General features: G+C 46.7%; 2 protein-coding genes across 5 annotated transcripts in view; both read left to right on the forward strand.

Moving 5' to 3' along the window:
• The window catches only part of EDC3 (enhancer of mRNA decapping 3), a 649,718-nt gene that overhangs the window by 430,074 nt on the left and 194,664 nt on the right, over positions 1 to 24,980 (forward strand). The window lies entirely within an intron of this gene.
• Positions 1 to 24,980, forward strand: part of SIN3A (SIN3 transcription regulator family member A) — a 32,281-nt gene that overhangs the window by 605 nt on the left and 6,696 nt on the right. The window contains exons 1-14 of one of the 2 annotated variants that reach the window (XM_027887960.1): positions 479 to 695; positions 7,976 to 8,195; positions 9,678 to 9,854; positions 11,242 to 11,348; positions 11,846 to 12,128; positions 14,178 to 14,429; positions 15,062 to 15,214; positions 16,075 to 16,233; positions 17,509 to 17,598; positions 18,980 to 19,098; positions 20,632 to 20,842; positions 22,359 to 22,475; positions 23,179 to 23,417; positions 24,631 to 24,814. In XM_027887960.1, the coding sequence (XP_027743761.1) occupies positions 8,007 to 8,195; positions 9,678 to 9,854; positions 11,242 to 11,348; positions 11,846 to 12,128; positions 14,178 to 14,429; positions 15,062 to 15,214; positions 16,075 to 16,233; positions 17,509 to 17,598; positions 18,980 to 19,098; positions 20,632 to 20,842; positions 22,359 to 22,475; positions 23,179 to 23,417; positions 24,631 to 24,814 (2,280 nt within the window). In that variant the 5' untranslated portion in view covers positions 479 to 695; positions 7,976 to 8,006. Of the gene's footprint in view, positions 1 to 478; positions 696 to 7,974; positions 8,196 to 9,677; positions 9,855 to 11,241; positions 11,349 to 11,845; positions 12,129 to 14,177; positions 14,430 to 15,061; positions 15,215 to 16,074; positions 16,234 to 17,508; positions 17,599 to 18,979; positions 19,099 to 20,631; positions 20,843 to 22,358; positions 22,476 to 23,178; positions 23,418 to 24,630; positions 24,815 to 24,980 lie in introns of those variants that run through there. The other variant, XM_027887971.1, reaches the window with a different exon arrangement.

A 24,980-nucleotide genomic window follows, 5' to 3' on the forward strand; every position in this document is an offset into this window, starting at 1 on the left:
GGGGGCGCCGTTCGCGCGGGCCGCGGCCGCGATGTAAACATTCCACAAAAGGGCTCCCTAGAGAGGGGGGCGTGGCCTCGGTCGCGGGAGGCGGGGCCAATCCCGCCGCGTGGGCGGGCTCCCCGCTGTGACGGCGGCGCTGCCCCTGTCACCTATTGGCCGGCGCTCTCAGCCCGCAGCCAATCGGGCGGCGGAGGGGGCGGGACGGGGGCGGGGCGTGCTGCTTATACGGACATTTTTCTTCGGCGGTCGTTCCCCCCCCCCCCCCCTCCGCCCTCCCTTCCTCTCCACATCCCCTTCCTGGGGGCCGCGGCCAATAGGGGAGGTCTTGGTGGGCGGGGCCAGAGCGCCCATTGGCCCAGAGGGTGACGGGCGTCCGCCTCGCCCAACGGGCGCTCGGGGCTCCCCCCCTGCGCGGGGAGGGGCGGGATTTCCCGGGGAACAGAGAAGCGGGCAGCGCTCCGCCGCGGCGGCCGACAGACGGTTACTCCATCTTACCCCCCCCCGCCGAGCCCCCCGCCCCGCCGGGGCACCGGCGCCCACCCCGCCCGCCCCCCCCGCTCCTGGAGGAGGGGCGCGGGGACCTCCCCGCTCACCGCGCCGGGGACAGCCCGCCCCCGCCGCCCGCCCCAGAGGGGCCCGCCGCCCCCGGACCCTGAGGGAGACCCGGCCGCCGCCAGGGCCCGCTTCGAGGTAAGGCAGAGCGGGACGGCGGGGCGGGGTGCCCGCCAGGCCCGGGGCCGGCCCCCTCCGGCGATCCACAGGGGGCGGGGCCCGTTGCCGGTGCGGCGGCGGAGAGGGGCCGGGGGATGGGGGGGGAGGGGGGAGGGTGCCGGTCGGTGCCCGCGGCGCGGCTCCCCGGGGAGCCCCGGCCCGCGCGGGCGGCCGCGCGTCCTCCCGCCCCGCCCCGCCCCGCCGGGGTGTCCCGGCCCCGGCATGGCGGGAGCGGCGGGCGGAGCGTGCGGCGGCCGCTGGGCGCGCTGCGAGCCGGGCGCCGCCTCCTTCCCCCCGCCCCTCCGCCCGCCCTCCCTCTGCCCGGTGCCGCTCCCGGGCTGCGGCGGGACCGCCCCCGGCAGCGCTGGCCCGCATCGCCCGGCCCCGGTACCGGCCGCGCCGCGAGCCGGAGGGGGCGCGGGGCTCCCTGCGCTCCGGTGCTCCCTGGGCTCCTGTGCTCAGCCAACTTCCCCGGCGGAGTTGCCGTGAAAGGGCTTTGCCGGGCAGTGACTCCCCGCGGGGGTCCGGCTTCGGGATCGCGGAGGGTTCCCCCCCCCCCCGCCGCTTTTCGCGGTTTTGCGGCCCCATGCCGCGGCGATCCCAGAAGGACCTGTTGGAGCGGCGTGTTGGATGCGTGGAAACGCGTGAGCTCCGCGGCCACCCGTTAATTTTCCGGAGATTTTTTAATAGTGAGCCGTATCTCCCTCTGCACGTCCTCTCCATTGTGCGCCTTGAACTTGCCAGACACTTGTGCTTGGTGTTTTATCCCCTTTTTAATTCTTCAGGCTGCTGTATATCTGTAGATGGGCAAAAAACTTAGGGTTTTTTTTTTTTTTTTTTTGGTAGCAGGAGGCTGGTGAAGTTCAGGCAGCTTTAAAAGTATGAGCATGCTTGGTGTCTGCTTAACAGAGTCCTGGTTTTTCTGCCTTTTCCTGGCCTGGGTTCAAAACGAGTTTTAATAGTTGTTGTTTGTGCAAATATCCACGTGTGTTCAGTGTACGGATGGCAGAGTTACATCCCAAAAGAAATCCATTTATTTGGACCACTGAATTAGGGCAAAATAACTTGTTTCAACACTATTTTAAACTAATTATCAATGGCATCTTGACCTGTGCCTGTATTTTCAATCTCCGTCCAGAGGAATCTAAACCTGCTCTGTGTGCTTAAGTGTGGCTTAAGGCTGGCCAAACACCTCATGTTTTTCTTCTAACTTGTAACTTTTAGTTGTGCTAAAAGGTGTGGGGTCAGTAAACATGTGGGAAATACCCAACTTAATTCAGTACAAATCTATCTGCACTGCAATCTTCCTAATTTGCAATTATTTAAAAAAATACCATTTCAGAGAGGTATACGTTATTCTGTGGGATTAACAGTACAATATTTTAAATTAAAACGGCATTTTATTTTAATATAGTAATTTTAAAGTGTCTGTAAAAATTCCTTCATCGCGTAGAAGTATCTTGGCAGCCTGGTGTCAGTCCATGCTGGATCTCTGGGGAAAGAAAACCACTTTTTAGGGTCTTTTTTCACCGACCAGGTGAATTTAGCAGTTTTTCATTCTGGTGCACTCTTTGCAGAAGGAAACTCTGCTTTCTCATCCTAGAGTATATCTCATCTTCATCCCTCCCACCTTCTGCTGAAGACACATGGTCTCAGGCATGAATTTGTTTGAGTTCCTTCAATGTGATCTTTCATCAAAATAAAATGGCACTAATTTGCTCAAGTTTGGGGAAACTCTGGGTGATTTAGGCTGCTTTTGTGAGCAGTGTGGGGAGAGGGTATGCCTCCCCCCTGGCCTGAGCTGAGATTGCCAGGGGAGCCCTCCGCACAAGGCTCCTGGCACATGTGGGTCTTGGAACTGGGAACATCATGTTGGGATTGGCAGGCGGATCATTTACGTTTCCAGGATTTATGAATCGTTTTCTGTCCAGATTGCTGTTCTGGTTCAGCATTGGAAAACTTTTATGGCTGTTGGAGCTGGAGCAGGAAGAGCCCCATAATAGTTGTCACTTCAGCCCGTGGTGCACTTTCGGGGTTGTATTGCTCTTTTCCAACTCCTTGGGGTCTTGTCTCTTTTTATTTGAATAAGTAAAACGGTTCTGATCATACTCTCTGTGCATGGGGAAGGTGCAGTCAGGGAAGAGGGCAAAACAATGCCCTAAGTGCCTTACCGACTTGTTACCCACCTGGACAGAGGCAATTGGGGTTTATTCATGTCCCACCTGCCTTGTGGTGAGCATTGGCACAGCTGTCACTGTGTCACCTTGCAGAACATTCTCCTAACTCCTCCAAAACCTTCATATAATGCTTTTCCAGCGCTTTTCTCCTGAGGGCACTTCTCATTTCATTTTGGAATAACATTCTGGTCATGGTCTCTGTAGTGTGGCCAGGGGGTTATCCCCGTGGTACAGGCAAGGGATATGGGGTGTGTGGCACCGTGCAGAAAAGTATAGGAGGGATTGCTGAACAAGCTGGGTCATGTTCTGGAAGTCGTGTGGCTGGGTTAGCGCTGCTGGAACCTGAGCTGGCTGCTTTCCAGCAGTCACTGTGCTGTGCTCCTGTATAATCCGACGGGTGACACGTCCTGCAAGACATCCGTGGCTGTTCCGGGCTCAGGAGTTGAGACTTACACTTGCTGTTCCTGACTTTTGAGTCCTTTCTCCTTCAAAAGAAAGCCTTTTAAAAAGCCCTCACGTGTTGAACACGTCCTCTGCAGCTCTGCGATTTTCATGCCCTTTGTCAGAGGGGTCCTTGCTCTGCAGACACCAAAATCCTCTCCAGTAGCTCTTTTACAACTTGTTGGTGAAGATGGTGTTTATCCACAGGTGTGCTGGGGTTCCAACAAGTGCTGAGGCAGCACACCTTCCCGTTTTGCTTTCTTCCTGGTCTCTGTTTGCCTTTCTTTTTACTTTACTAGCTGACCTGTAGCTCCAGAAGACCTTGCTTCAGGGAAAACCTGAAATAGAAATAATGGATATTTTGGGGGTATTATGTGGTGAAAAGCTGGGGAGCAGAGCTGCCACCGGAGGGGCAGTTTTGTGAGGGAAGAGGGGAGTACTTGGGCTCTCGTGCCTCTGTTGTTCCCCCAGAGCGAGCAGTAGGAGAGCCCTGCAGTGCTCCACCAGCTGAATCCAGCACAGTCCCTGCTTTGTTCCTTTTCTTTCTATGTCAGTACTGCCACTCCTCTCCTCAGTACCAGAGGGAAAGGGATGTACTCCACTTGCCTTTTGGTCCCATGTGAGGCAGATGGATGGGGAAAACCCTCTGATGAAGTTGGCAGTGTAGAATTGCATCATTCTGGTGATGTTACTGAGGCCCAATGTACATTTTCTCAATTTTTTCCTTGCTTTACCAGCCGAGGATCCTATATGTGTCTGCCTGATGCATCTTACCTGTAGCACGGAGCTGGTGAGCTGGGAGGTGGCACAGTGGGAAGATCTAGGAGTGTTCCTGTGCAGCATCCTTTTCCTGTGAAGGGGAACAGTAAAAACCTCAGAAAAGAAAAAAAACTATAGTCTTCATTCTGTCCTAGGCAGAATGTAGTGTACTCCAAGTGGAGTTTAAAGGGAGTTTGGGTAGAAATAATGCTGGGGGAAGGGGATGCAATTCTTGACTTTGCTCAGGTATTGCTAAGCTCTCCTACATGCCTCCTTTTAATGCTTCTAATGAAGGAAAGTCCCTGAATTTTGTGACTTACTTTCAGTCCTTGCTGTAATTTGAGGGCTTTTTTTCTTTTTTCCACCCCCAAATTAAGATCACAGATGGTGCAGTGTGAATTGGGGCTCTCTAAATCTTCACGTCAAAGTCCATAAGGACTTTGGTGTGTGCAGCATTTCTGAGATGACAACATAAGCGAAGTACTGTTTGTAATCTGGAGGGAAAATGCCTGATACAAGTCCCTCCTGTAGCTGGGCTTCGCCGTCGTTAAGGAAGCTGAGAGAAATCAGTTGTCATGGCGGGTGGAAGTGGGTGGAACTGCCCCTTTGAGCATCAGGCTTTGGCTAAATCAGTTCAAAATTACATGTTTAGTCTTGGGTTTCATCTCAGCCTTCCTTCCTCAGCAGGCTGGTGGACTGGAGGAGGGGTGGGACTTGCTGCACAACAGATCTCTCCAGCTTTTGGGCAGTGAAGATCAGTGGGAGATGCCAGGCCAAAATCAGCTGGACTTCAGTGAGGAAATGAATGCACTTTGGGAACATTCAGCATTATAATTCTGTCTGCAGGATGCAGACCAGTCACTGCTCTGGTACTGGTTTGCTCTCCCCTCCCCGTAGAGTTTGGGTGGTCGTGGATGCAGAGTTGTCATCACTAGTCTTTGTGTAGGTACAGCAGAGCTTCAAGATCATCTCTGCTAGGATTAATAAAGCCCGTCAGTTAGCAATCTTCAGTAAGTACTGGTTTGCTGTGAGCCAGTGGATGTAGACCCTTGGTGGGAGTTTAGCATGGTGTTATCTAGGAAGATTGACTAGTGCTGTTGACTATTACCTATAATATTTACTCAATATTGACTATAATACAAAACTTCACCACTGAATTTGGTCCAATGCTTAGACAGAAGCAGAGTCCAAGCTCTGTTGGTGAAGGTGAGTGGAATTCAGTGGGAAGATGAACTTACATGTGCTATAATTTTCACCTAAGAAAAGTTTTAGTATCAACCATACAGTAAGCTAGGTTTTTGGAGGATTCTACACTTGGTCTGCAAGAATCAGAAGCTTCAAAAACTGATGTTGATGCTGCTGCTCTCTATGTGGTGATGGATCCTTGATCCTAGCATGGTTCACACAGCCTCACAGGCTGAGACTTCTGATGGCTTCAGGGGGAAAAGTCTCTTCAGGTAGCCTAGGTGGCATTTTAATCCTCATGAGAGCATGTGAGTCTCCCAGCCGCCTTCTGCCCTCAAACAGCCTGTGCTTTAGAGGTTGGTTAGTCCATCTGAAGACATGTGGAGTGTTGCTTTGGAAAGTGAGACCCAAAGGTGGGACACCAAACAGCCACCACACCACATATACACCACGTGAATCTGTTCATGTATCTTGAAAGTGCAAGGGGTGAACCAGCCTGGGAGATCAAAAGCAAGTGGAAGGACTGGCTGAGGGGACAATGTTTAGACAGAAGGGTGTCCATGTTGGTGAGTGGGTTATAAATAGCTGCACCAAACTTTGCCCAGACTTTACTCATGCAGTCAGCCATTGTCATGCGAAATCTTGGCCAGCTCTGATGGTGGGAGGCTGGTATGTGTCCAGATTCACTTAGTTTAGTCTCAGCCTTATTAGCATAAAACTATGTTTTTGCAAAGCTAAATGTGGGCTGTGCCTGAGTGGAGTAGCTCCACGTTAACCTGCCTGGCTCTTCATTTGTTAGCAGTGACCAGTAGGACAGACAACCAGTGCAGGCACTGTTAGCAAAGTGAGCTCCTGGAGTGTCCTCCTCTGCTTGCTGATTGTATGCTGGAGGTCAGGACTACTTAGGGGTTTTAACTTGTAAATAAAATGCAGTTGAAGAGCATTACTTGGGGCAAGGAGTCCTCTGCCTCTGCCTGCAACCAGCCAGGTGATTTTGGGAGCCTCTTGAGTGGTTAAAGAGTAACTTTAAAAAGAAATTAAGTCATCATCTTTCTTGTCCTACCCCATCCAGGTGAAAGGAGAGACTAGCAGAAAGGGTTTAGATTGGATACTGGGAAGAAATTCTTTCCTGGGAGGGTGTCAAGGCCCTGGCACAATTTGCCCAGAGAAGCTGTGGCTGCCCCATCCCTGGAAGTGTTCAAGGCCAGGTTGGATGGGGTTTGGAGCAACCTGGGATAGTGGAAGGTATCCCTGCCTATGGCAGGGGGTGGAACAAGATGGTCTTTAAGGTTCTTTCCAATCCAAATCCTTCCATGATCAGTGTTTTATGTCAGGGAGGGGGAAACCCTTCCATAAAGGCATGCCTTCTCAAGCCCACCTTGATCCGTTCTGCAACTCTGTCCTGCTGGTTCCTGTTTCCATATTTGACATGCACTGAGATATTAGTAAATTATTTTGGGGTTATTTGAATAATGACAGATTTAGACTGTGAAGAGCTGTCCTGACTGGGTAGATTTGGATTGGCTTAGTTGGCTGTTGTACCATTCATTTTGGGGGAATGTCATTCCCTCTTGTTTATCCGTGTGTTTGCCTTAGCAGTGAATGTGTTTAACTGCACCAAACTGAAAAGGCCTTGGTTTGGGGAGGTCCTGACGCAGAAGGCAGGGGTGGATTTCACTCTGTTTTCTGTCCCTCAAACACCCTAAGAGGCCTGTGCTTTTGATGAACAGCAGATAACATCTCAAGGATGGCAATAACTATCAATGGACAGAAAATAGCACTGGAATTTGCTTGCAGAAAAGAGTAGATGTTCAGTTAAGTCCAACAGAGCCAAGAATTCTTGGGTCCTTTTGGAGCAGGACACTGGCAGAATGATCTGTCAGATTTGGAATTAAATGAAATTGCATAAAACCATCTTGGAGTAGGGCAGGAACATGAAGAAAAATACTGGGGAGTAAGTGAGAGAGCCGCTGATCCGTGCTTATTGGCATCCCTGGCAGGCATGCAGGAATCCAGCCACTGTGCCTGCTAGCACTGCTCCTTTTTACACGCCTTGGCTTGGTGCTGCTGAGTGTGGCCAGGGTGCTGTCAGGATCACAGGTGTGTGGCATTTGGTATCCAAAATACCCCTGGTGTAGTGGACCTTCGGCTTTCCCTGAAGTTGCACGTGTGTATTAAATGCAGAGCACTTTGGGGCTTTGCGAGTGACTTCAGAATCTGATTACACATCCTCCTTTTTGCCTCCTTCCTCCCACGTTTGAAAGCATCTCTCACAGCTGTCTGTCATCCTATCTGGACTGTCCAGGAGGGTGTTTTTTCTGTTTTCAGTGTAAAATGTGTGTAGGTAACACATCCTTCCCCAGCCTGTTGTGTTCAAACACTGTATTCATGAGCTTTGCATTGCTCAAGGTCTGCGTGCGTTTAAGATGCCCCATGTTAGCAACATCCTTTAAGTGAGACTGCAGAAATCACTAGCTTTGAAAATATGACAGTAAGGCTTATACTTTCTGTGATAAGACAGGATTGCATTTTTTGTGCTGAAAGCTGAATCTTTAATTCCACTCTCCCATCTCAAGACATCGGTACCTGAGTAGACAGAAGCTTGCCCTGCCTGCTTGTGGTGATCTCAGCGTCACCCGCGGCGCTGGAAGGGAGCGACGGGTTCGGTTCCTTCTGCTAACTGGTCTGTTTCTAACAGGTTTTGTAGCGCTTCCCGAGCATGAGTTCAGAATGAAGCGGCGATTGGATGAGCAGGAGTCACCTGTGTATGCGTCGCAGCAGAGACGTATCACCAGCAGCACCGAAGCTTTCCCGCACCAGCACCGTGTGCTCGCTCCGGCCCCGCCGGTCTATGAGGCAGTTTCGGAGACCATGCAGTCTGCCACGGGGATCCAGTACTCGGTAACTCCTAGCTACCAGGTGCGTGTGCTCATCCCTCAGCCACAGCTCTGTGACGAGCCAGCACCGTGTCGTTTCACCGCAGAATTCTGTATTTGAGGCGAGGTTTTAATTTTAGTGACCGGGGTTTCCTTAAAAAAAAAAACAAATTGGACAATGTACCCACCACATGCCTCGTTTTCAGCGCTTGCTTTAGGACTGTTGGCTTCATTCACAAAAAAATGTTGGCTTTCTTGAACGTGATTCTTTCAATGATTCTCTCAGACTCTGGTCTCTGAACCGTAGAGGCAGGTTTGTGGAGGGCTTTTCCTCCATTTTTCTTTTTTTTAAGCAGGAAAAGTTTTGTTCTTGTAGCAGACATGCAGTATCTTGGGTGATCTTAAGCTTAACAGACTAGATCAGCATTTAGATTGAAGACTTTCAGGAAAATTGAAATTTTTCAGAAAACATTACCCCAGAGTCATTAGGTGGCACTCTTCCCTCTCTTGCCATCTTTACAAGGAGCTGGCAGTTGGGAACAGGGAAAAAATTGTCCTTAAAGAGTACACTGGAGATAGCTCTCAGTGAAAGGCTCTTTTGTGTGATATTTGTTTTTGCCATATTTCTGGCGTGTTGCATCTTCCACATTTGTGTTGCTGGTGGGCTGCTCTCCCTGTCTAGTGCCTGATTTCGCACACAGCTTCATTCTTGCTTCTGTAGAAAGGATTTTTACACTGATAGTAGGAGCCACAGAGCTAAAGAGCTACAGGGAGACCCTTGCAGGGGCTGGAACAGGGTGTGTTGATGCTGGTAATCCTTCCTAAAAAGAAGTTGAATGGATCAGCAGGCAAATATTTTCTTTTTCATAAGGACTAAATAAAGTATATCCCATCTAAAAGAGGCTTGAATAGAAAACTGGCTTTGTGAAAATGATTTTCCAGATTGAAACTTTCCTGGTTTAAGGCATGAAGGAGACCCAAAACTGCATGCCTTCTGTTCCATTCCCTGTTTTTCTAGAGGAAATACCAAGCTGAGTTCTCCCTTGAGCCTGCTGATGCCAGAGAGGCACAATTTGACTTTCAGTACCCCAACTGAACGTGAAGAGCGTGGACACTCGTAAAGATTCATTTACTCAGATTATTGCTTGTAATGTGTAGGGAACAGAGAGAACCTTGACTCTATCATATAAAAAATCGCGTTTTACCCTCCTTTTGCAGGCCTTTATGTCAGTGGACAGCCAGTGAGAGCGCAGGCTGGGGACAACCTGTGTTTGGAACGTGTTTGCAGGAAGGGCTCTCCTGCATTTGGGTTATAGGATGAGAGTTGTCTTGGTTTGTTTTTAGGTCTCTCTGGGTCTTCGTTGAAGAAAACAATAGCTGTTTTTTGAGTAAGGTCGTTAGCAGTCATGTTTAAAGCACAACCTGACTGTCTTCTGCTTCCTTAAAATTCTGAGTGTGGGAAGCCTGATCCCACTCTCTTGCCACAAAGCCGTGGCCGTACCTGACATCCCCTTTGTCTTGCCAGGTGTCGGCCGTGCCACAGGGCTCGGGCAGCCACGGGCCGGCCATCGCCGCCGTCCACAGCGGCCACCACCACCCCGCGCCAGTGCAGCCCCACGGGAGCCAGGTGGTACAGAGCCACACACACCCCACGCCCCCAGCCGTGCCCGTGCAGGGCCAGCAGCAGTTCCAGAGGCTCAAGGTAAGGCCAAGCAGCGCTGCCTGAAGTAAAACAACCTCTCCCTAAGTCATGGGGTATCCACGGACCTTTTTCTGTCTCTTTTTTATCTCCCTGCAAAGCCAACTGGTGACCTTCTAAAAGCTTTCTTGACAACGGTTAGATTCTTCTCACGTTTGGAAGTCCACTGAAAGCAGAAATGGACTTCTCTTTCTGCTAAAACCCTGTTGTTTCAAATACCGTATTAAAAAAAAAAAAATTAGACTTACTAGAAAAAGATTTGGGGCAGGAAGGAAAAAGTATTACTTAGAGTATTTGTATGAATGGGTTAAATTGCCAAAACATTTGGTACTTTTCTGAACACATGGCATATGTGGGTGGTTGTGTGGGAGTAATTTGGGAGTAAGGAAGCCTCTATTCTCAGATTACATGCTGTAAAATCCTTAAACAAGAAGAAAAGTCCACCAAAAATAACCCTTGTAAGTAGCCACATTTGGAGAAGGCGCATACATATCAATTGATGCCCGTTTCTTAGTCTCTTCCAAATACGGTTGTGAGTCTTTTCTGGTTTTGGTGGAACCCTTTTGCTGAATGTGGGACATTTCATTTCTACAGGGCTCTCAAAAAGGTTTCTAAAAGAGTAATTCTTTCTCCCAGTGAAATCCATGGAAAATCCTTTGGTAATGCAAGGTTGGGGCTATGCATGAGTCTTTCTTCCTTTGCTGTTGTTTGATTTCAGACAGAAGAGAGGTCCTGTGTGCAGCTGCTGAGTTTGTGGGCTGGCTGAGGCACAGGGACCCAGAGCTCTCTCATTAGGATGTGACTGTTCATTCAGTACCTCTGTTGGTACACGAGCAGTTCATAAACCTCTTGCTGTTTGAGGTGTAGAACAATTTACCGCCCACAGCTGCCGTTTTCGAAACCCTTCTATGTCGAAATGAAATGTCTGGCTTTTTGAGAGAAGTGCAAGCGTGTACCTGGCAGACATCTACTACACTGAATATCTCATTTCCACTTTCTGCTTATTCTTAGACTTCCATAATAATTTCCACGTATGACTGCAGGAAAAATACTCGGTCTAGTTCTGTTTATCCTAGCAGTCACTTCAGTGATGGTAAATTTGGAATATGTTTTTCTCTGAGTAATTCTGCTGATCTCTGTTGCTTTTTTTCCCCCCCCTTTTTGTCTCTTTTTGGTACAGTTTTATCTCGTGGGCAGGAGTGGGGAGTGAGTACCTGTTATTCAAATGATGCTGGTAGTACACTAACCAGGCTCACGAGCTTTTTACTCCTCAATTCCTTGCCCAGGCTCAGGGCTGACAGCTGTGTTTCAAATAACACGTGTTTCACAGAACAATGGGAGGTGAAATCAAGACTTCTTTGCTAATATAACCCATCTGGTCTGTCTCCAGGTGGAGGATGCATTATCTTACCTTGACCAGGTGAAGCTGCAGTTTGGTAGCCAGCCACAAGTCTACAATGATTTCTTGGATATTATGAAGGAATTTAAGTCTCAAAGGTAATGAGCTGCGTTTTGCCTCTTCCTTCCGGGTTAGAAAGAGTGTATTTGGACATGGGAGTACACGGCAGGAGCTAAATTCTGTCCTTTGTGTGCAGAGTAACATACCTGGACAATGATGTAAAAGCAGTTGTGTCCTTTATTTTCTGAAAATTAAATGCATCCCTTCATTTATACTAAATCTCTGCTTAGAGTGGGAGTTCACAAGTTCAACCTTGATAGCTGATTCATCTGGCTGTCTGGTTGTCTGCCCATTCATAATAATGGTCAGACTTGGGACTAGATCTTGTAGATTATAAAATGCCAGCTGGGCTAATAAAATAATGCTAATATCACTCTTCAGTTCAGCAACATGTTTGTAGGAATCAGTTTTGCATTGTTTCATAGGTTAGAGGTAATAAGGGAGAAAATCTAATGGAGAATTCCTGTGTGGATAACTTTGTCCCACTGAAAGGTCCCAAAGGATCATGAAGGTTGTTATCTTGTTCCTTCCTCAGTATCGACACTCCAGGAGTGATCAGCCGCGTATCACAGCTCTTCAAGGGCCACCCAGACTTGATCATGGGTTTCAACACCTTCTTGCCACCTGGCTACAAGATTGAGGTGCAGACCAATGACATGGTGAACGTGACAACCCCGGGGCAGGTTCACCAGATCCCCACTCACGGCCTGCAGCCCCAGCCACAGCCCCAGCCGCAGCATCCATCGCAGCCTTCGGCGCAGTCGACCCCGACACCAGCACAGCCGGCACCGCAGCCCACACCTGCCAAAATCAGCAAGGTGAGAGACTTTGGGCGACCCACACTGATAGCACAGGGAACCTGCTGCCTCCAGCTGAAGCTGGTGGGGAGCTACAGAGTGAAATACTAACTTCCAGGCTGCTTCTCCATAGTCTTTGTGAACTTCCACGCATTCTGCTCCCGCTGTTGTATTAGTTCCTCGTTTTCCAACTTCAGGATGCAGTCATAGCTAATTTGACAGCAATTCAAATAAACTTTTCCAAAATATTAAGGGTTTGGAAAAGCCTTGTTGCTGTCAGTGGAGAACTGAAAGACACTGGGAGCATCTGGTAAACGGTACACACGTTGCATTGTTTCGTAGGTTAAAGGTAATAAGGGAGAAAATCTAATGGAGAATTCTTATGTGGAAAACTTTGTCCTACTGAAAGGTCCCAGAGGATCATCCCAGAGATTGTTATCTTATTCCTTCCTCCGTATTGACACTCCAGGAGTGATTCAGCAACCCTAGGAAAAAGGTTCCTAGTTAAAAGCACTGTGAACACATTAACTGCCTGCTTTTGTGTGTATTGTCTTAGAATAACTAAAGCCCCAAGAAATTCCTCACAGAGGTTGTGATAAAGACGTTCCTTTTGGTGTGAAAGTGTGTGTATGCTTTCAAATGCTTGGGGCAATTGAGCCTTTGGGAAACCTTGATTTGTTATTGGGTGGATTCTGCGTTGCTTGAAGTCTTGTTTTCAGATTGGATCATTTTTGTAAAGGAGTCCGATTCAGCTGGATGGGTGCAGGCATCATCTACAGGGCAAGAATTTAGGCAAGATGACCGTGATGTTGACTGTTGGTACTGGTGTGTGTGTCCAAAATAAAGACCTTTCAATAACAGAGGGAATTTGACTCTAGTTTAGATGTAATCCAGATGCTGCTGTCCAAGGGTGTATTTTACATGACTGGAAACAGAATATGGTAATATGCATTCATGAAGATTACTCTAGATAAAATATCACGGATTTTAACCTCAAAATGCAGAAATATTTCAGAGCCTTAGGTAGGGAAAGAATCTCTAAAGTTTCAAGAGTTAAACTCTAAACTGCACAGTTAGCTAACAGTTGGCTGGAAAAGAAAAAAAAAAGGGGGGGAAGAATATGCAGTTAAAAAGCAGTAGGATTTAAAATGTGGCAGTTAGCTGATCTCTGGACAAACATTGTGGGGACATGCAACCTCCTGTTCAGAAATGGCAAAAAAAAAAAACAAAAACATGCTAAGAGCTTTACAACAGTTGGAAACTGCAAATCAATCCAGAATGAACTTAGCTGTGCCAGATTTCAAGTATCTCTTCCAAAGAAGTATTACATGCTCTCAGTGAAGAGCTAGCAGCCTCTTCCTTAGCCCCATGAGATAAGTGGGTTTTCTCCCCATCAACCTGCAAAAAGTTGAACTATCTTTGCTGAAACTTTAAAGTGAACCTGAGGCACAGGCTAAATAATGAGGTAATGTCCCTACCAGGCAGGTAAAGCTGTAGGTGAGCAAGGCAGGACCTTGAATCAGGATGTTTCTGACCGTCCTAAGACAATTGTCTACACTGTCAGTCCTGAAAATTCTGTGTAGTACAAGTCTTGAAATTTAAAAGATGAGGGGGATAAGTACTTCCATTTTCATTTAAAACTGCCACCTCAAAACTAAAATTTCCCCTGGCTGTTTGTTGTCCATTACGGGTTTTCAAAAGAATTACTTGCTGTCTGCTCTTTGGGTCAAGAAATTCCAGTTTTCCCTTGCTATTGCCTCTATACCTTCCAGAATTCTTCACTAGGGGCAAAATAACTTAGCGTTGGAGCAAGCCATACCTATGCATTATGGCTCTGTTAAATTTCTGAGGTATTTTGTGTCTCTTGTCAGGTTTCAGTCCAAAGGAATTAGCAAGGGAAATCAACTTAATGACAGCAGCTTGAATGGTCCTGGTGTTTTGTCTTCCCTGATGCGGTTTTGTCTTTGCTGGCCCACTAAATATTTACCTGTCTGCTAGTGGATTAAAAGGTCCTTTATCCCAAACATAAAGGAACCTGCTGGTTTCTGACACAGCTTGTTTTCTTCTCAGCCATCACAGTTGCAGGCACATACTCCTGCCAGCCAGCAAACTCCCCCAATTCCACCGTACGCATCACCACGCTCGCCACCGGTCCAGCCTCACACGCCTGTGACAATCTCTCTGGGAACCACACCATCCCTGCAGAACAATCAGCCCGTGGAGTTTAATCATGCCATCAACTATGTCAACAAAATCAAGAATCGGTTCCAGGGACAGCCAGACATCTACAAAGCCTTCCTGGAGATCCTCCATACATATCAGGTGAATGTTAAAAAGATACAACTTTGGGTCTATGTGTGGTTATCTGCCTTGGGGAGGTAACTGTGTCTGTCCAAAACTTGCATTTGCGTCTTCTGCTGAATTAGCAGTGGCCAGCAAGTGATCATAGAGCTCAGTGGACCTTAAAGATCATCTAGTCCAACCCTTTGCCATAGGCAGGGACACTTTCCACTAGGTCAGGTTGCTGCAAGCCCTGTCCAGCCTGGACAGTTAAAAGATTACGTAGCAGCATGGAGTAATAGATTTGAGCTCCTCATCCTTGTTTGGAAGTGTCTGAAATGCCTGTTTAAAAATCAGATTTGGTGTGTTTCCACGAGAAGAGACAACGTGTCTGCAGCTCTATGTTGAAAGCAAAAAAAAAAAAAAACCCTTCCTTGATGAGTGTCCTACTAGTCCAGGGCAAGTTGGGCATTTAGTATATATCTATAGTATATATAACTATAGATGTTTAGAATATATAAAAATCATACTGTGAACGTAGTATGATGGTTTACGTAAGATGCCGAGACCTTTGTTTTTTCATTCTTTATATCGCCAAAGGTCTGTTTATGTTGTTTTTGTCACTTAAATAGTTTTTGCATCCTTTCTTCTGACCCTTCTCTTTCCTCTGGCAGAAGGAGCAGCGTAATGCCAAGGAGGCAGGAGGGAACTACACGCCGGCTCTGACAGAGCAGGAGGTGTACGCGCAGGTGGCTCGCCTCTTCAAGAACCAGGAGGATCTGCTCTCGGAATTTGGGCAGTTCCTGCCTGATGCTAACAGCTCTGTGGTGAGTAGTCTGGGAGATAGGCTAAAATACCTAGTGAAAACTGATCTTTATGGAGCCAGAGTTCAGAAAAATGTGCTTTTGCTGTTTGTTTCTTGGGGTTTGTTTTGGGGTTTTTTTTGGAGTGATCTTTTAGTGAATGTGGGAATGGGGTCAGCAGGATAGACTGTATTTTCTGGCTGTAACTTGTCTTTTAAATAACTTCTATTTTGAATGCAGTTCCTTTGCCTAAAAGGATTGTTCTAAGACTGCTGTAACTGCAGTAAAATACTTTAATCATCTAGAGCTTGGATGTGCTGTGCAGCCCCTGCAGTGCTGCATCCAGCTCTGGGGTCCCCAGCACAGGAAGGACATAGACTTGTCAGAGTGAGTCCAGAGGAGGCCACCAAGATGATTAGAGGGATAGAGCAGCTCTTCTGTGAGGAAAGGCCAAGAGAATTTCAATTGTTCAGCCTGGAAAAGAGAAGACTTAAGGGTCACCTAACTGTAGCCTTCCAGTACCTGAAGGGAGCCTAAAACAAAGATGTGGATGGACTTTTTACAAGAGGATAAGGGGGAATGGATTAAAACGAAAAGAGAGTAGGTATAGATTAGATATTAGAAAAAAATTCTTCCCTGTGAGAGTGGTGAGGCCCTGGCACTGGTTACCCAGAGAAGCTGTGGCTGCCCCATCCAGGGAAGTGATCAAGGTCAGGTTGAATGGTGCTCTGAGCAACCTGGTCTAGTGGAAGGTGTCCTAGACCATGGCAAGGGGCTGGAACTGGGTGACCATTAAGATTCTTTCCAGTCCAAACCATTACGTGATTCTCTGATTTTGTGTGGAACTCGGCCCTAATGGTCTCATGGGTTTGTCTCTGAACAAGCTGTTGAGTAAGACAACTGCAGAGAAAGTGGAATCTGTCAGGAATGATCACGGGGGCACAGTGAAGAAGCCGCAGCTCAACAACAAGCAGCAAAGACCCAACCAGAATGGCTGTCAGATCCGACGGCACTCAGGGACTGGAGCAACCCCTCCCGTGAAGGTAAGAGCATGTGCTGCTCCTTCAGCATCCATCTGTTTGCTCCAGGAGGCTGTGGCAGAGCAGGGTGTGTTTTCCAAGACCTTCTGATTTTTTGTGATGCAGGCTGCAGCTTGAGAACTTGGAAACTAATGCTTGTCTTTTAAGGGAATCTTTTGCGAGTCCTTGTTTCCAAGCACAAGTTTTTGCCTCTGATTTTTGCAAGCTGGTGGTGTTGCATGTGCCTGAGGGTGGAAATAGTTACTTTAATGGCTTAAGAAAATAGGGCTTTCACCATTTGATTAGGAATACATACTTTTATTAGCAGTGTTTAATGAGGGGGAGTTGTGGAGTGTGGAGACAAGTGTCAGTAATGCCACAAAATAAATTTGTCCAAAATTTGTAGCAAATGTTCCCAAGGCACGCAGGAAAAGAAAAGCTGAGGAAAAGATAAAAGTGTGCCTGAAAGCTTTGTTGTAGTAGAACTTGGAGCAGATGCAGTGGAATCATGTTTGCTCATCTTTCCAATGACAAACCTTTTAATACGATGATGAACGATTATTCTCTCAGCAGAGTTTGCCCTTTTCAAATGACACACGATTTGTGAGAGCACTGAGGCTTTGTAGTGTAACAAAAATGGTCCTGTGGCCAGGTGGCCTTGTGTTTATGCATGAAGGATAAGTTTGCCTGCTTTACTTGAAGGCAGTACATCTTGCTTTGTGATGAAAAACATTAGCAGGCGTAATTGTATCATTTAAATCCAGTGATTTACATCCCCTTCTGCCCTTTCTCCTTCTCTTCAAATCAAGAGCAGCAAAACAAAACATGTTTTGGAGGCAGCTTTCAGCCTTTCTGAGGATGGAGGGTGCAGAGCTGGTATGGGGAAAATAAAGGATCTTGCAGTGGAATGCAAGAGAGAAAAAAATGATAATAATTCTTTGGAGGTGTAAGACTTACAGAACTGGATGAGCGATAGGAAAAAACATTTATTCTGGTAGTTTTGCAAACTAGTTAGAAAAATAAGATGTGGTGTAGTGTGATTGAAACAATTAGCTACAGAAAAGAGTGCAACAGTATAATACAAGTATTTGAAGTTGCATGCTACTTATTAACATTATTAACTTGTAGTACAAGTTTTAATGTTTGTTTCTTTCCAAAAAAGCAACCTTTCTTTTATTTGAAAGCACATAGTGGGGTCAGGAAGCTGGCACCGGTTTGTGATAGATAATCAAATGATCTCAACTTGCTGAACACCCCTTTTTTTTTTTTTCTTGCCCTTCTTTCTTTTTTTCTTAACAGAAGAAACCGAAGCTGCTTGGTTTAAAAGACCAGTCTCTGGCAGAAGCCAGCAAGCATGGTGTGGGGACAGAATCTCTCTTCTTTGAGAAGGTGAGAAATGGGGTGCAGAGGTGTCATTTGTGTATGTCCTTTGTTGATGTGCATCTGGATTTTTATCACAGTGAAGTATGTGAGGTTTACACCACCCGGACAGCATTTCTCAGCTTGACCTCAGGTGTATCCTGTGACCCCTAAGTCAGTTTTTAAAAACTGGTAATATTTTTTTACACGTGTCTTTTCCCCAGAGCTCCTCCTCCAGCTTTCCACCCGCTGCTGCTGCAGTTTATTTCCAGGAATGAGAATTTTTTACTGTAACCCACACTCCAAATTGTTTTCCCCTTTATGAAATCACTGTACAGCTGATGATGTGCATGGCATGTCTTACTGTGTTGGCACAGCTTGTACCCATCCACAACCACCTGCCTGCAGTGGGGGAGCTCAGCTTACAAAGCAACTGATTCATATTTACATTGGTTTGGGTTTTTTTTTTCCCCTGAGATATTAATCTAATTAATTGCACAGTTGTTACCTGTTGCTGACTTAGCACATAGAACAAGTGAAGGAAATATGGGATATTTCCAAGTGGTACCTTGGTGTCTTCTCTAAGATATCCATTCATTTCCTTACAGTTCAGAGGGGAGTATAGAATGAACTTAAAATAATCTTTTAAAGAAATATTGACATGTCAATGACAGTCTTGGTTGCTCCCTGATGATATGTTGAATTTTGCAGCATACTGGGGACCAGGTAGTGGTAACTTGGAACAAATTTATTGCTTGGGGGATGTATAGGTGTTAACATGAGTAAACCTAGAAAGCCCTGCTGTGGAATTATAACCATAATGATGAATCTCTTAATAATGATGGATCTCAGTCTGATGCGTAGATCCAGCTGTTCTCATGGGAAAGGTAATGGTGTCAGGATGAATAGTTTGGTTTCCTCATTCTGTGAAGATCAGGGTTACAGAAGCAGGATTGTCTGTGATAATCCAAGCTGGAAGCAGGCAGAGGCTGGAGAGGTGTTGTTACCCAGGGCCCAGGTCTCATACCTCTACTCCCTACTTGAAATGTTTTCTGGAGTTTAAAGGCAGCCTGGGTCGGTTTGTAGTGCTGCAGTTGTGATTGATGTTGTCCATGATTTTGTAATCCGGCTGTTAGGGGGTTCTTTGAAGGACTTAATTCTTCACTTGCAACTCCTTTTTTAGAGTAATGCCCCAGAGCTGACGTTGCAGGGGATCCCCAGCATGGGGATGGCTCTCATCAGTACCAGTTCGTCTGGCCCTATTTGCAGGGCAAGTTCTCTATTTTTAGCTCTCTTACAAGACTTTTGTGCAACATTGAAAAGCACAGTGTCAAATCCAGGTCTCCTGGATCTCACCCTGTTTGATCTCACCCTGACAGCTACTCTTTTTCTCCTTTCTCCTCTCCATTAGGTCCGCAAAGCTCTGCGTAGCACAGAAGCGTATGAAAACTTCCTCCGCTGCCTGGTTATTTTCAACCAGGAGGTGATCTCCAGGGCTGAGCTTGTGCAGTTGGTTTCTCCATTCCTCGGGTAAGTCCTGCCCCTTTCCTTACACAAGGCAAGAAGCCTAATCTTCTTGGTCTGTTTCTGTTGTGAAACCGGGAAAGAAACATTAACTTCCATCATCTTATGCACTGCCCTTTTGTATTCCTTATCTGAGAGAGAGGGATACCCAGCATGCAAGAGCAGTGCTGGTGCTGCTTGCTGTGTTTCTTTCTTTCCCAGAAGAACAAACAAAGTGATTTAGCAGTCTGTTAGTGCAGTTTCTTCCTCTGGAGTTATGAGTTATGTCATTTGAGAAAAGATTGACTACCTAATTATATAGGAAATGTCCCTCAAAAAAAACACGGGGTGCTGATGTAAACTCAGTGAAGTTTCCAAAAAGCAACTGAATTCTGTTGTGAAACCAAAAATGTTAAGGAACACAATGGTTTAAATAGGAACTATGACTTCCATGAGTGTCAGTAGTGTACAGAACAATTCTTACTAATCATCCAAAACCAACTGATATCCTCTCATCAACTTTGGGCAGCAGGATTTATGATCCTTCTGCCCGTGAACTGAGTTTCTGTTTCCAAGGGAGAAGGCAGTAGCAACATAAATTGGGTTCAAGACCCTATTACAGTAGCTACTTTGCAAAGAAACTGCCCCAGGGAGCTTCCACTTGTTCCATACTTCCACTGGAATTAGTCAGGCATCAGCAGGATATTACCTTTAGGTAAGGTGCAGTATTTGACCAAAAAAAAAAAAGTCTGTATTTCTCCCATCTACTGCCTGTGTTTCTAACACTAGGGATGAATATCTGCATTGGGGAAGGTGTAATACAGGGTTTTTTTATTCTAGAGTTGGACGTTATCTTTTGCAATGAATAAGCAGTGATTCAATTAGCCTCAGTAACAGGTTCAATTCCTTGTATCACTGGATGAGTGGATTTGAACAAATGAGTCCATTGCATGAGTGGATTTGAACAAATGCAGTATTTTAGACTAATAAATTCTTCAGGAAACTTTACAAACAGGTGAACTTGGACCTTGCCGACAAGGGCTTCTCCATGATTTGAGCTTCTCTGCGTAGTCCGGTTGAAACAATTGCTCAGCACTGAAACCTTTTGCTGTGTAGTTGTAGAATCTCTTTTCAGTTGTTTCTTGCTGCTTTTGGAAAGGAAAGGTCTGGTGTAAGGTTCAAAACATTGGCAAACAACTAGGCATCTGGGATGAGTACACTATAGGGTTAGTTTGGGAGACCCATATATGACCCTACCATGAGTGCAGTCCTTGCAGCGAAAGCTCTGGCTGCTTTTCCTTGCTTGACACTAATCCCAAAGCACCCTAGTTGCACCAAGAGAGCAGTCCACCACCTGATCAACAACAGGTTCCTGCTTCTCATCTGGTTAGGCTCTGTGGAAGTGGCACTGAGCAGAGAGAGTCCTCTCACACAGTATTGATAATTCATAAGGGTGTCTTGGGCACTGGCTGTAGCAATCAGTTCTAGCCTCAGCATCACAGCTCAGCACTGTTTGATTTCTACTCAGCTCATTTCTCACTTCATTCCTCTTATTTTTAGGAAATTCCCAGAATTGTTCACTTGGTTTAAAAACTTCCTGGGGTATAAAGAGTCTGTTCACATGGAGACGTATCCAAAGGAACGGGCTACTGAGGGGATTGCCATGGAGATAGACTATGCCTCCTGTAAGAGGCTGGGCTCCAGCTACCGAGCCTTGCCCAAGAGCTACCAGCAACCCAAGTGCACAGGGCGGACTCCCCTGTGTAAAGAGGTAAGGTGGGAATTGTGTGACGGAGGAAGGCTCTTGGCAGCCTTTTTAAAGGAATGGAGCAAGGGCGACCAAATGGAACAGGGTGGGGGATTTATTTTGTATCCCTGCGCAACGTTGAAAAGGTTCTTGGGGATGTTAGGGTATGTCTGGTGGTGCTGGGTGTGGAGCTGGGGCAAGGCAGCTGCCTCTTAGCACTGATCCAGCACTGATCCATGCTACTCCTGCACCCAGGGGTGCATGGGCAGCACCATCCTGGCTCGGGATCATCACGGTACATGTTGCAGCCTGAGGCGAGCACACCTGAGGCATTCCTAGTGTCCCTCCTCCAAATATCTGGATCATATCCAGAACCTCTTGCACAAGGTGAGGCGTCAGTCTAGGAATTGGGTTATGCTGGAAGCTGGCTGGGAGTTGGAATACCCACGTGGCTTTGATGATTGGCATCAGTTCCTCTCCAGTAGTGTTTGTGAAAGGGTTGCAATGGAGCATTGGGAAGCAGCTGGAGAAAAAAAACACTCAATAGTTATGATGTTTAATTACTGACCTAATGCTTCTGCATTTTATTTATGATGTTTTATGCAGTACAGCCTGTGGAAGATTACAAAGCCAAACACTCCAAGTAGGGAATGATAGAACTAGTTTTCTGTGTGGTCTTAATGTGATCTCAGGGATCCTTTACAAGATAGCATGTAATTCAAGCTTATTGCTACCTTTTTACCTAAATTCCCACTTAATCTGATTTCAGAGTTGTCTCTAGGCCAGCTTTAAAATAAAACCACGTTTTCCATAGACAGATTCTCCCATCTATTCCCACACATGCTTCTTTGTTTCTCCTTGAAATGCTGAGCTTTTAATTTAAGTCCTGACACATCTCTGGAAAACATCTTGTGTGATGCAGTTACAAACTTTCCTCCCTGTGACAATCTAATTGACTCAGTCGTTCAGGCTTCGGGTTTATGAAAACTGGGCCTGCCAAAATCGTCATTTCTTTGCCCTTAGCATCTTTGAGGTTGGGGGGGGGGTTATTTATTTTTTGATGTTCTGTGTCCTGTATTGAAAAGCTGCAGGTATGCTCAGCTGCTTTGTTATGAAAGGTGATGCTGGGGTATGGATTTATACTCCCAATTAGCCTTATTTGGAGGCAGCACCCGGATCCTGTCTGTCAGGTCTGCTGTGGTGACCACCCAGTGTTGGCAATGGTGAATAACACAAGGAACCAGCTGGTTGCACTTGACTAATCCGCAGGAGCAGAAAAAGCTCCTTTCACCACTATTTTTCTTTTCCCTTGCAAGTTTTTTCCTAACAGCTCCAAGTAGTGAGTTTCTCAGACTCTGTGGATGTTTGGGTTCTGGCTGTTTGGGGTTGCTCTGTGAATGCTGGGCTCTGGAAGGGGCACGTAGTTTTTCCAAATGGGGACTTAGATCCTCCCATCAGAAAACTGCTTAGAGCTGGCCAAGCATGGCCTCCTTGGAACACTGACCATGACTCTTGTTCTCTCCCTCTGTCTCCCTCAAAGGTTTTGAATGACACCTGGGTCTCCTTCCCATCCTGGTCTGAAGACTCCACATTTGTGAGCTCCAAGAAGACACAATACGAAGAGCACATCTACAGGTGTGAGGACGAGCGTTTCGAGGTAAATTGTTTCTTCCTTGATTGATGTCTCGGAAAGCTCTGTTCTGTGAACAGTTAATGAGCTTGATGTAATGACAGCTTTAGTGCTGCATCTTAGAATCTCTTTTTATCGTGGCTGTCACAATAAAAATTTTTTGGCATAAAAGCTTGTGTTCTCTTAATGGAAGAAGCAGTGGCTGGATAACCACTAAGTTGCCACCGCTGCCCCTCAGTTTTTGCGTGGAGCTCTTGGCTCTCCCCACTCCATGTTAAATTGTTCAATGGCCAGCATGGAATTGCTGCATATTTTCTGTTCTTCCTGCACGTGTAGTGTGTGGGAACGTGCATTCCCCTGTAATCATCAGAGAAGTGATTCAGGATGTTAAATGACTGACATCTTGACTGGAAGTTAGCTCAGCAGTTACCTGAATCCACTCAGATTTGGCACATCCTTTTGTAGAGTAACTGTCAATTGTGTTCTATCTCCAGCTGGAAAATGTGATTTCCAAACAGTACAATTCTGGTAGCCTTTAAATTCTTGTGCAGTATTATCTAGGTAGCAGATAAAATATAATTGGATTATTTTAGAGCAGCTGAACACAGAAGTGCTCTAGTACACCTTGTTAAACAGGCACGGCTTCTTGTTTCATGTCACTTGAATGTTTGCCTCTGTGAAGTATCATGTTTTGTCTGTTCAACAATGGCTAATACACTGTTCTCTCCAGCTGGATGTTGTCTTGGAGACCAACCTGGCAACCATCCGCGTTCTTGAGGCAATCCAGAAGAAACTGTCACGCTTGTCTGCCGAGGAGCAGGCCAAATTCCGGCTGGACAACACTCTGGGGGGCACTTCGGAGGTGATCCACCGCAAGGCTCTCCAGAGGATATATGCTGACAAAGCAGCCGACATCATCGATGGGCTTCGGAAGAACCCATCCGTGGCTGTTCCCATTGTACTGAAAAGGTACTCACTGCCCTAGCACCCTGCCCCAGGTGCTCTCCCAAACGGTAATGCACTGTATGTGGTCCAAATTTATGGAAAAGTGGCTGATTTCTGACCCTAAGGGATGTGACCTCCACAAGGCTGTAAATTTGCCCTGAAAGGTTGCGGCTGCCCCATCCCTGAAAGTGTTCAAGGCCAGGTTGGGTGGGTCTTAGGGCAGACTGTTCCAGTGGAAGATGTCCCTTCCCATGGCATGGGAGTGGAATGAGATGAGCTTTCAGATCCCTCACAACCCAAAGTATTCTATGATTCTGTTATTCTATTAAGTTCATTTATGTTCTGGTCAGTTGGTGTATTCCATAATAATCACCTAGAAAAGAAGGTTTTACCCTTCTGAAACAAATCCTTACAGCTCAGCTGGAAAGACATAGAGCTTTCGTTGTCTCCTCTTAAACCTTATTTCTTCCCTTGTGTCAGCACCATGTGTAAGATAAGGAACCTATACTGTGGATTGTCCCAGGACTAGATGTGATCCCTTTCCAATCCTGTGGCTGTGGGCTCAGATCATGGTGGCTGTGCTACCCTCAGATTCCCAGTCCTGTTTCTGTTGTCGACCTCCCCTTCCTCAGTTAAGAAAAGAGAGTGGATGCTGCAACTCCTTGAGGAAGCTTGAGGAGATGTGAGCAGTAGACACTCTTTCTCATTCACTTTTTGTCTCTGTGGGACTGTTGGTTCTGTGTTTAAGGTTCTGGGGCTGGGGGTAGCAACCTTCCCAGGATACCTGCAAGGTCCTAGTTTTTCCACCCTGCTACAAGGACACTCTTCTTGAGTCAGGGGTGCTTTGCTTGGGATACTGAGTTGAGGTTGAGGAGTCCATTCCCAGGACACTCACATCCAAATTAAGCTACCCCTGTTCCACAGCTGGAGCTACGTGACTTTCTGGGGATTTCTGAGAGACCAGAGCCAATTCTTGGCTTTTCTGTCCTTTTATCCCCTCTCCCTACCATGGGCAGCTGGGCTACTTTGCTTAGGTGGTTTTACTTAGATGTGAGAGAAACCCAGAATGCTTTCTCCAGAGAGCATGTCCAGCTGTAAACCTCCTTTCTTTGGCATGTCTTTCATTCCTGCCCATTTCATCAGGAGTTCAGCTCTTCTCAACACTCACCAGGAACCATGGGCCTATTTTTTCCTGACATGCTCACCTCTTACCTCGCCCTTGTTTTCTCAATCCAAGGTTAAAGATGAAAGAGGAAGAGTGGCGAGAAGCCCAGAGAGGATTTAATAAAGTCTGGCGAGAGCAGAATGAGAAGTATTACCTGAAATCCTTGGACCACCAGGGCATCAACTTCAAGCAGAATGATACCAAGGTCCTGAGGTCAAAGAGTCTCCTCAATGAGATTGAAAGCATCTATGATGAGGTAAGATAGTCACAAATAGTTTCCTTCCCTCAAGCTTATGTACTTTGCTAGTGCAGTTTCAGTTCCTGTTCCTCGCTGCCTGATGAGGGAGGAAGTCTGTTCACTGGCAGAGCTTTCTGAAAGGCTCTTGGGTGGACAGGGGTGATTTAGGCTGATTTTTGTGCTG

This window comes from Empidonax traillii, unplaced genomic scaffold, assembly GCF_003031625.1.
Source record: "Empidonax traillii isolate 1590-97213 ecotype Southwest subspecies unplaced genomic scaffold, ASM303162v1 scaffold12:size2584012, whole genome shotgun sequence".
Classification (NCBI taxonomy): Eukaryota; Metazoa; Chordata; class Aves; order Passeriformes; family Tyrannidae; genus Empidonax; species Empidonax traillii.